Raw genomic sequence first — 11,384 nt, forward strand, 5'->3', positions numbered from 1 at the left:
ACTGCCATGTTGGAGCCTCCACATTTATTTATTGACAAATAAAATTTGCAGAATTTTAAAATAGTGTGTGCAGAATTTTTAATTGTTTGGTGCAGAATCCCCTCAGGAATATGGGTGCTGTGCTGCTGTGATGGTGGGACTGTGAGGAAGGAGGTGGGCAGTGGGAAGGTCCATGACGGGGGGCGCTGGGTGAGCAGTGTGGTGTGCAGAGTGTTCTGCAGTTGTGGTGGGAGGCCAGCGGGGGAGGTCTCTGGGGACGGGGGCACTGGGCATAAGGATGGGACTCTGGGCAGGGGGCAGTGTGGTGCGGATTCACCCGCAAGGGGAAGGGGCACGCTGGCAGCACAGCGCTGGGCTGGTTTGTAAACAGCGCCCTCTGCTGGGCTGCGCAGAGCAGGGCCACCCCTGCCATGCTGTGCCTCATAGCGCCCAGCCCGCCCTTCTCTCTGGAGACTGACCATCCCGCCCCCTGCACCTTGCCCCAAGGGGGCCCACAAGTATGTTTGGCACCGGGCCCACGAAGAGTTAATCTGGCCCTGCAGAGTGGGGTTAAAAGTTTTCCTTTCGCCTTTCCGATTGTGTCCTGATTTTTTTTATTAGTTGCTGTTTTGTAAATTGCATTTGTTCTGAACTATAGACAATGGTCAGGGAATAGGTCAGGGAAGCATCCAGAGTGGAGGAAGAGCCCTGGAGTGGGGACACTCTAGCCCGTGTCCTGAATGGTCACAACCAGGGTGGGAGGGAGCCCCTCAGGAAGCCTGGGTCCAGCCTTGTCGGGGTTATAAGGACTTTGCCACACAGGGGAGTGGAAGGGGAGACCTCCAGTTGAGGCAGGCTCTGGGTGAAGGGAGTGGGAGCGAGGACTCAAATCCTTCCGCTATTCGACTCCACCCGAGAGGTGTTTAAGTCAGGAAAGTTCCCCCCAATAGCGGGACCATGTCCCCGCTTACCTCTGTGCATGTTTACTGGTTTCTCCTAAAGTTCACTAAGTATTTTAGGAAGGAGTTTCAGCAGCCACCATCCAGAGTTGCTGGCCTTACGCTGAGGCAGCCCAAAATTTGGTTGTGAGAACACCTGGGCTAGATGCTCATGTCGGGCCCTACTAATCCTAGAGACTGTGAGTCTAACAGAAGCCAGACACAGAGAGGCGAGTCAAAGTGCGGTGGCAGGGGGGCTGAAGCGTGATGGGTTTATCGCTAGGACCCAGGAGCAGCTGGGAGGCGGCTCTGGGGGGAGCGATCGCTGGGCTCAGGCCCGGCAGCAGGAAGTGACTCGCAGCCGCTGCGGTGACTCTGGCTCCAGGCTCCTGGCGAGATCCCCGAGCCCCGGCGGCTGGTGCTGGGAGCCCGGAGCCCTGGCTGCAGCCGGGAGAGGGGAATCTCCAGCAGGGCCCTTCCCGCTGCTCCCCAGGAGCCTCTCCCAGGACAGAGCCCCCAGCCTGGCCAGGCCCCTGCCCCTGCCCCAGGGAGGCCCCGCTCGGAGGGAAGGTAAGAGAGACCCCCCCCGTCACTCCCGGGCTGCAGGGGGAGGTTTGGCCCCAGGCTGCTCCCAGCGGAGCTGGCTGCGATTCCCGCCCTGTGCCCGGGAAAGCTGCCGCCAACTCCCGGTGTGTGCTGGGCGGGGGCAGGATCACGTTATCACCATCGTCTCCCCTCCATCTGCTGTTTTGTTTCCCTGCCCCTGGCCTTGCTGGTGTGGACGGACGCTGCAGCTCAGGGAGATCTGAGGGGGGCAAATAGGAAGGGGCAGAAGGTGGGCAGGGGCCAAACTGAATGCAGGATGGGGGGCCCCTGGGGGCCGGGGAAGGAGAGGGGCCCGGGCCACAATCAGGGCTGTGGAAGGAGGGGGGGCAGCACAGGTGCTGGATATAGGCTGGTGGGGCCCTGCCGCCCCCCCTGGCTTGAAGGGGTTTCCATCCTATCCAGGGTTTACAGTCTGGTTCAATGGATCTCAGCGCCCCCAACTGTACAGATTGTTTCAGCCGCCCTGCCTGGGACTGGGAGCCGGGGATAAGAATGGAGTACAGCCAACAGGGGGTGAACCTAGGGCTGGGGGAGGCAAGCTCCCCTCCCCACTGTAGGGGCAGGACCCCAGCCCCTGAGCACCACCCAATATCCCCCCCCACCCGCTGTGCATGTGGCCCCAGCCTCCCCAGCCCCAGGGCCCAGGGAGGGCACACGGCCAGCCTGAACCCCGGGGCAGCCTAAGGAGAAGCCTGACCCGCTCCTCACAGGGGTTGTGCACCCCACCTCCGCAGTCAGCTGTGACTCTCAGCCAGCTTGGAAAACAGTCGGGTTTATTGGTCACTGGGAACACAGCATAGAACAGAGCTTGTTAGCACAGAAATCAGGAGCATTCACCAAAAACCAGGAGACTGACCCACTTCCAGACCCCCATCCTCAGTGATGCCCAGCTGCCCTTCTCCCTGCTTTCTCTCTTTCCCAGGAAAACAGGTCATCTGGCCTCCCCCTTGTGGGGAAAAAGAACTAGGTAGCCTTCTTAATGACAACCAAAGTAACACCGAAGGCCCATATTCAGGCCCTCTGACAGAAGCTGACTACACAGACGGCCTTTACATAAAACAGAACAGGCCAGAGCCTGAACAAAACTAGGCTGTGCAATTCCCTGCCAAATACGGTCATGGGCCATGACCAAAGAAGGGAGGGGCGGAAGCCATGCGAAAGGCCTTAGCAACATGATAACTGCTTGGTGATGAAACATAGTAATGGCTTATATGAAGAAATTGCTTCTAGTAAAGGTCAGCTCCTTCTATGGCTCCAGTTACCTGCTATCAGCCAATCATATATCATCTTTGGGCTTCCTATAATAAACCTCCCCGGAAAACAATATGTACCCTGATGAAAAACAACACCCTCGCTGGTGCCAAGCCCCCCCATGTCAAAACCACCAAGAAACCTCCCACCCAATAGGCACCCAATTCTCGTAAATAATGAGGAAGCTACCGGGAAAAAGGAACAGACCCCTACTCTTATTTTCGCATGAATGACGTATTATTTGTAATACGCTTGCGGTTTGACGGAATAAAGCAGCGTGCGAGCTGCTGCTGGGTATGACAGTTTTCGGACTGTCATCCCAACGCGTTGGTATGTATTGCAATAAACTGGCCTCAGGCTTGAGTCTGTGAACTAAAATCAATGGGTGGGTGACTTTTTCCATGACACCCTGTCCCTTGGTTCTCCAACACTTTCAGCTGGCTGGCTCTTTGCAGAGGACGGGCTTCGGTCATCCCTTGCCAGGATACAGAATTTTGGCCATTCTTTATGCCCAGGCAGCCGCTCTGCAGTCACACCTGCCCTCTGGAGGTCTCTGCAATGATCACTCACCTGTATCCCACCAGCTTGATACTTGAGTAACACGTGGGGAAACTGAGGCACACACTCGGTATTCAGAGACAACATTAAAAATATTCCCGCTTCATCACACCCCTCTGAGACCAGCCTAGGGGCACTTTCTCCAGTGGCTGGAACCACTGTAACCATACCAGCTCCTGAGCCTCCAAGTGATGGAGAGACCGGGGGAAAGTGCTGGAGCTGGGCAGGGAAATGACTCTGTACAAAGGGCCCCTTTCAGGGACCAGCTGGTGAGTTTGGCCTACAAGGGGAGGGGCTCCCTGTGTCTGTGAGCCCCAGAGCTGCGGCCCTCAATGACACAGCCGGGTTCAACCCCCGTTACCAGTGTCAGTGGCTGAGCTGCCTAATGAGAGCAAAAACCCACGACAATGGGCCAATCACCCGTTCTCCCAGGGCGAGGGAAGAAGATAAAAGGGGAGAGCGGAGAGACTTGAAAGGCAGCAGGAGCAAGAAGTGGGGAGGGAGGTTCCCAACTCCCAGCCGTGCCCAGATCCATTCCCTGCCCCTCCCCCCCGCAGGCAGTCAGCTCTCCTGGGAACAAGGGGAGGAGCTGAGAGAGGAAAAGCCAGTTGCTCACTCTGCTGAGCACTGCACTACTTACCGAGGGAGAGCTAGAGGGGTTACAATACACTGTGGGGCAGTGCCCTAAAGTGACTCCTTTGATTCTGCTCTTTTTCCAGCGTTTGGCTCAGAGCTGCTGTTCTGGGGAGGTTTAGAAGGGACGTGCTGGGTTTAGTTCTAATGTGAGGGGAGGGGGCCTGGCTGGGGTGGTAATGAACTAACTGGGTTTCTTCCAAGCATGGCAGTCATAGAATCATAGCATCTGTCTTCAGGGAGCGAGCCTGGGGGAATTAGGGTGTGACATGGATTCCAGCCCCTTCTGTAACCTCCCCCATCGCCCCTCTCGCCTGACAGGCTGAGGATCGCGTCCACATTTTGCTTCAGATCGTCCCGTCTTCCAGGAGACAGGGCAGGGTAATGGCTGTGCTGGAGCCAACTCAGGTAGGGGATTTTTAGGGAGCTTTTGGTGGTGGGGGAGGGGTATTGTAGAGGGGTTAAACACACAGGGTGGGACGACGGGGTGTGATAAACCTGCTGGAACATGATCAACCTGGGCCTGATTTTCTGAACAGGCCCATTGGCATGTGGGGGGGAGGGGAAACATTCCCCCATTTCTGAACCAGGAAACACCCTGCTGGGCAGGGCTGGGAAAACTGACCAGACTCCCAGTGCTGGAGCCTGACCCCACTAGCCAGAGGCAGCTGTGAAATACAAAGGGAAGCCCGTCCCGGCTCAGAGCTCTGCTTCCAGTATCAGCGTCTGGCTGGCAGGTGTGTGGTAAATGACAAGAACCTGCCCTGCTCAGTCTGCTGGGGGGGACGAGGAGGTCTTGCTTGAAGAAGCCCCCCCCCCCCTTGAAGCCTCCTGGCTGCTCTGAGCAGGGTGGGGGGAGGATTCTGCTTCTTTGGTCCTCCTCCCCTGTGACTAATGGGATTGTGGCTGGGGCAGCAGGTGCTGAGTGGGGGACTCTTGTTGTTTCAGATGCCGGTGACTTTCGAGGAGGTGGCTGTGTATTTCACCCAGGGGCAGGGGGCTCTGCTGGACCCCGCTCAGAGAGCCCTCTACAGGGACGTCATGCAGGAGAACTACGAGACGGTGACCTCGCTGGGTAAGGGATTCCTGGCATCTTGGTTATTGGAAACTGGGGGGGGGTGGGAGGAGTCTGCATATCTGACATCGGTTAGGTTCTTCCCTCATCACTCCCTAACGAGACCAGGGTGTCAAAACCTAAGGCATATACTAAATCATCCCCACCCAACCCTGCTAGCTTGCAAGGTGGAGAAGCCGTGTGTTGTCCTGTCTGTGTTGTTTCTCAGTCCCACACAGAATCCCTCTTCTCCCTCCTTGGGAATAGATCCAGCAATGTTTAGGGCTCTGGGCTCTGCAGGTTTAGAAATAGGCAGGGGTTTAACACTGGAGCTGGGTGTGCGTCACAATTCCCCTCACCTCGCCAGATGTCTGCCTCCCCCGAAGGGGCTCAGTGACCATGTTTCTGTCCTCTTAGATTCCACATTCCCCAGCACAGGGACAGGGTCCGCTCACGGAATGTCCTTTCTGACAGACGCTCTCTCTTTCTGAGAGATGCTCTCAGTCCTCCGCACACCCTGATCTGGTCTGATTTCACTCCCTGCACAGGATTCCCCATTCCCAAACCTGACCTGATCACCCGGCTGGAACAAGGGGAAGAGCCGTGGGTGCCCAATCTCCAGGCCTGTGAGGAAAGAGAGATCCTGAGAGGCGCCCACACAGGTGAGGACTGACACAGAAACCATCTGGGGAATGAAGGAAAAAGTTGAGAATCCCAGAGATGTGATATCAATAAGTGCCCTCAGTTCTTCCTCATCTCACGCAGGGCAGGGCTAGAGTCAGCAGATATCACTGACATCGCTTCCCACATGTCCTGTTAACTGCAGGAGTTTCCTTCCCAACTTTCCTTCTCTGTAAAAGTTTGGGTGGGATGTGGAAGCAGAATCCAATTGCTCCGTCTGTGCAGCTTTAGTATGTTGGGTTTTCCCTTGGTGCTATTCCTCTTAATTTCTCTCCAGCACAATGACTCCTGTCTGAATTGTCTCTCTCCCCACAGGTGACGAGACAGTGAGTGAGAACGAGGAGGTGAATCAACAGCAGGATGTTCCTGGGTCTGGGGAATCACAGGGGACCTTTGTGAGAAGAGCTGAAGGGAATTTTCCCCAGTGCTTGGAACAGGGAGAAGCCTGGGGAAATTGGCAGAGGTCAGAGAGGCTGCCGGGAATCCACTCAAAGGAGCAAATGGATGAATCTGTTATATATGTGGAAGGACACAGGAATCCCGCAGCCAGGAAGACAACCCCCAAGGAAGACAAACACTATAAATACCTTGGTTCTGTTACGCTTCAAGCAATAAATACTGGAGAGAAAACACTTCAATGGTTGGACTGTGGGGAACACTTCAATAAGGGCTCAGATCTTGCTAACCATGGGAGAAGCCACCCGGGAGAGAGACCCTCTCAGTACCTTGAGGGCAGCAATTGTTTGATTTGGAAGTCAGCGCTGATTAGACATCAGAAAATCCACACAGGGGACAGACCACATAAGTGCTTAGACTGTGGGAAAAGTTTCACATGGAGATCAGCCCTTGTTAGACATCAGGCAATCCACACCGAAGAGAGACCCCATAAGTGCTTGGACTGTGGGAAAAGTTTCATACAGAGGTCAAACCTTGTTAATCATCAGGCAATCCACACAGGAGAGAGACCCCATAAGTGCTTGGACTGTGGGAAAAGTTTCATACAGAGGTCAAACCTTGTTAATCATCAGGCAATCCACACAGGAGAGAGACCCCATAAGTGCTTGGACTGTGGGAAAAGTTTCATACAGAGGTCAAACCTTGTTAATCATCAGGCAATCCACACAGGAGAGAGACCCCACAAGTGCTTAGACTGTGGGAAAAGTTTCAGACACAGGTCAACCCTTCTTAAACATCAGGCCATCCACACAGGAGAGAAATCCCATAAGTGTTTGGACTGTGGGAAAAGTTTCGCACAAAGATCATATCTTATGGCACATCAGAGAATACACAGTGGAGACAGACCCCATAAGTGCTTAGACTGTGGGAAAAATTTCATGCGGAGGTCAGCCCTTGTCCAACATCAGATAATCCACACAGGAGAGAAATCCCATAAGTGTTTGGACTGTGGGAAAAGTTTCATGAAAAGATCAAATCTTACGGAACATCAGAGAATACACACCGGAGACAGACCCCATAAGTGCTTAGACTGTGGAAAAAGTTTCAAACAGAGGTCAGGCCTTATCCATCATCAGGCAATCCACACTGGAGAGAGACCCCATAAGTGCTTAGACTGTGGGAAAAGTTTCATATGGAGGTCAAACCTTCTCATACATCAAACAATCCACACTGGAGAGAGACCCCACAAGTGCTTAGATTGTGGGAAAAGTTTCAAACACAGGTCAGGCCTTGTCAAACATCAGACAATCCACACTGGAGAGAGACCCCATAAGTGCTTAGACTGTGGGAAAAGTTTCAGACACAGGTCAACCCTTCTTAAACATCAGGCCATCCACACAGGAGAGAAATCCCATAAGTGTTTGGACTGTGGGGAAAGTTTCACACAAAGATAAAATCTTATGGCACATCAGAGAATACACACTGGAGAGAGACCCCATAAGTGCTTAGACTGTGGGAAAAGTTTCATATGGAGGTCAAACCTTCTCGTAGATCATACAATCCACACTGGAGAGAGAACCCACAAGTGCTTAGACTGTGGGAAAAGTTTCAGACACAGGTCAACCCTTCTTAAATATCAGGCCATCCACACAGGAGAGAAATCCCATAAGTGTTTGGACTGTGGGGAAAGTTTCACACAAAGATCAAATCTTATGGCACATCAGAGAATACACACCGGAGACAGACCCCACAAGTGCTTATATTGTGGAAAAAGTTTCATATGGAGGTCTGACCTTGTTAAACATCAAGCAATCCATACAAGTGGTAGACCATAAGTGCTTGGACTCTGGGAAAGGTTTCAGAATCAGATCAGCCCTTCTAAACATCAGGCAATCCACACACGAGAGAGACCCCCATAAGTGCTTAGACTATGGAAAAACGTTTCAAATAGATGTCATTCCTTTTTTTTTTACATCAGAGAATCCACACAGAGGAGAGACCCCATAAGTGTTTGGACCATGTGAAAAGTTTCACCCAAAGATCAAATCTTATAACATTCAGAGGATCCACACAGGAGAGAGATCCCATTAGTAATCAGACTGGAAAAAGATTCATATGGAAGTCAGCCCTTATTAAACATCAGGCAATCCACACTGGAGAGAGACCCCATAAGTGCTTAGACTGTGGGAAACATTGCAGAAATTGATCAGTCCTTGTTTTACATGAGAGAATCAGGAAGACTCCATAAGTGCTTGGACTGTGGCAAAAGTTGTACACAGAGATCACATCTCATTAAACATTGGAGAATTCACACACGATCTCAACTTCTGTGAGAGCTGGCCCGAAAGAGTTAAGAACCTTGCCAGCTAATTGACCCAGCTTCAACCTTTAGAGACATGTTAGAAAAGTGTATAAATGGTATCTGGGGCCATTCCAAGTAATATAGACTAGAACTTTGAAATGTAACCTGGTATTGTTAAGAAATTGGAAGAAGATAGTAGTGCTGTTGATTAATTGCAGTTAACTTGCGTGATTAACTCAAAAAAAATCATCGTGGTTAGAAAAATTAATCTTGATGAATCACATTGTTAAACAATAGAATACCAGTTGGAATTTGTTAAATGTTTTTGGATGTTTTTCTACATTTTCATATACATTGATTTCTATCACAACAAAGAATAGAAAGTGTACAGTGCTCACTTTGTATTATTTTTATTACAAATATTTGTACTGTAAACATGCCAAACAAAAATAGTATTTTTCAATTCACTTCATACAAGTACTGTAGTGCAATCTCTTTATCATGAAAGTGTAATTTAAAAACATAGATTTTATTTCTATAAGTCCACTCAAAAATAAAGCAATTAAAAACTTTAGAGCCTAGAAGTCCACTCTTCGTTTTCTGCCAATCGCTAAGACAGACAAGTTTGTTTATGTTTACGGGAGATAATGCTGCCTGCTTCTAATTTTTGATGTCACCTGAAAGTGTGAGAAGGTGTTCGCATAGCACGTTTGTATCTGGCAGTGCAGGTATTTATGTGCAAGATATGCTAAACATGCCTATGTCCCTTCATGCTTCGGCCACCATTCCAGTGGACATGCTTCCATGCTGATGGTGCTCATTTAAAAACAATAATGCATCAATTACATTTGTGACTGAACTCCTTGGAGGAGAATTGTATGTCCCCTGTTCTGTTTTACACACATTCTGCCAAATATTTCATAATATAGAAGTCACGGAGAATGAACTAGCACATGTTTATTTTAAGGGCACTTTCACTGCAGATTTGGCAAAATGCAAAGAAAGTAACTGTGATGAAGTGGGACTGTTCTTAATGTTTCCTCTGAATACTGTGTGGGTGCCTCAGTTTTCCCTATACATTTCTTAAGTCTCCGGTGTGCATAAATGGCTGACACTCTGTCTCCTGGCAACAAATGGCCGGGGCCCTTCCCCCCTGCAACGGGATAGGTAAAGGTGAACAAAGAAATCAGGTGACCTCCTGGCCCGGGAAAGAGACAAAGGCCAGAAAGGAGGAGCTGGAGGGAGTTTTGCAGTTTGGAGCTGGCTGGGGATGGGAAGTGAGTGCAGATGGGGTTGTCTGGCTTGCTGGGCCCCAGAATGGACCTGTCTGAGGGATCCCGTTCTCTGTACCTACAAGCTCTGTTTTAGATCGTCTTCCTGTCATCTAATAAACCTCTGTTTTACTGGCTGGCTAAGAGTCACATCTGACTGCAAAGTGGGGGTGCATGCAGGACCCTCTGGCTTCCCCAAGACCCCGCCTGGGCGGACTCGCTGTGGGAAGCGCATGGAGGGGCAAAGGATGCTGAATGCTCCAAGGTGAGACCCAGGAAGGTGAAGCCGTGTGAGCTTCTTGCCCTGAAGACAGTCTGCTCCAAGGGAGAGGAGGCTCCCCAAAGTCCTGACTGGCTTTGTGGGGAGCAGTTCCTAAGCATCGCCCAGGGACTCTGTGACAGTAACAATCTGAGATTTCTAAAGGTAGCTACAGCACTTGGCCCACGGTTTAAGACTCTGAAGTATCTTCCAAAATCTGAGAGGGACGAGGTGTGGAGCATGCTTTCAGAAGTCTTGAAAGAGCAACACGCTGATTGGGAAACTACAGAACCCGAACCACCAAAATAGAAAATCAACCCTCTGCTGGTGGCATCTGACTGAGTTGATGAAAATGAACAGGTGTTGGTCTGCTCTGCTTTGGATCGTTATTGATTAGAACCTGTCATTTGCTAGGGTTACCATATTTCCACAAGCAAAAAAGAGGAAACAGGGGGGAGGAGCCCCGCTCTAGCCCCGCCCCTGCCCTGCCCCATCCACTCCCTCCCACTTCCCACCCTCTGATTGCCCCCCTCAGAACCCCTAACCCCCCCCCGCTCCTTGTTCCCTGACTGCCCCCTCCTGGGACCCCTGCCACTAACTGCCCCCTAGGACCCCACCCCCTATCTAAGCCGCCCTGCTTCTTGTCCCCTGACTGCCCCCTCCTGAGAACCCCCTACGACCCTTCCTGCACCCTTTAGTGCATCTGGCACATAAAAATCTTGCGATGCAAGCTGCAATAGTGCCACGAGAATGCCTGTTCTCAGGTTCAGGTGACATTCTAAACAAGAAGCGGGCAGCATTATCTCCTGCAAATTGTAACCACACTTGTTTTTCTGAGTGATTGGCTGTACAAGAAGTAGGACTGAGTGGAGTTGTAGGCTCTAAAGTTTTACACTGTTTTCTTTTTCAATGCAGGTACTTTTTGTACATAATTCTACATTTGTAAGTTCAACTTTCATGATAAAGAGATTGCACTACAGTACTTGCAGTCGGTGAATTGAAAAACACTATTTCTTTTGTTTTTTTACAGTGCAAGTATGTGTAATAAAAAATATAAAGTGCTCACTGTACACTTTTTATTCTGTAAAAACAACGAGGACTCCTTGTGGCATCTTAGAGATTAACAAATTTATTTGGGCATAAGCTTTCATCGGCTATCACCCACTTCACCAGAGGCATGGAGTGTATTCTCTGTTGCAATTGAAAACAATATATTTGAAAATGTATAAAACATCCAAAATATTTAAATAAATTGTACTGTATTATGGTTTAACAGCGCAATTAATCACGATTAACTTTTTTAATCACTTGATAGCCCTAGAAGATAGTAATTGTAGTAGTCTCTGTTTACATATATCTTGTTACAGATTAACAGTGTAACCAAAGGGTTCCTGTCTAGGACTGTATTTTGTTATTTCAGAAGTCAAAAGGAAATATTAACATTTAGATAAAACTT

The 11,384-nt window shown here is 50.3% G+C and overlaps 1 protein-coding gene across 5 annotated transcripts; it reads left to right on the top strand.

Moving 5' to 3' along the window:
* The first annotated feature begins 1,225 nt into the window (after positions 1-1,225).
* LOC135974947 (zinc finger protein OZF-like) lies at positions 1,226-8,972 on the top strand. Of its 5 annotated transcripts, XM_065564530.1 has the most exons (5): positions 1,227-1,487; positions 4,287-4,373; positions 4,914-5,040; positions 5,568-5,681; positions 6,016-8,972. In XM_065564530.1, exons 2-5 carry the CDS (start codon positions 4,350-4,352, stop codon positions 7,548-7,550), a joined length of 1,800 nt encoding a protein of 599 aa, XP_065420602.1. In that variant the 5' UTR covers positions 1,227-1,487; positions 4,287-4,349; the 3' UTR covers positions 7,551-8,972. The 5 variants fall into 5 exon arrangements, with proteins under 5 accessions (XP_065420605.1, XP_065420602.1, XP_065420603.1 ...); XM_065564533.1 differs by lacking the exon at positions 5,568-5,681 and having other exon boundaries at positions 1,226-1,487; XM_065564531.1 differs by lacking the exon at positions 4,287-4,373.
* The last annotated feature ends 2,412 nt before the right edge of the window (positions 8,973-11,384 follow it).

Source organism: Chrysemys picta, chromosome 12 (genome assembly GCF_011386835.1).
Source record: "Chrysemys picta bellii isolate R12L10 chromosome 12, ASM1138683v2, whole genome shotgun sequence".
Classification (NCBI taxonomy): Eukaryota; Metazoa; Chordata; order Testudines; family Emydidae; genus Chrysemys; species Chrysemys picta.

Excerpts from the sequence above, each read along its gene's own strand:
- LOC135974947 (XM_065564530.1), top strand. The coding sequence starts at position 4,350 with ATGGCTGTGCTGGAGCCAACTCAG. Across the intron at positions 5,041-5,567 it reads CGAGACGGTGACCTCGCTGG|GATTCCCCATTCCCAAACCT; the intron begins GTAAGGGATTCC and ends CTCCCTGCACAG. Across the intron at positions 5,682-6,015 it reads CCTGAGAGGCGCCCACACAG|GTGACGAGACAGTGAGTGAG; the intron begins GTGAGGACTGAC and ends CTCTCCCCACAG.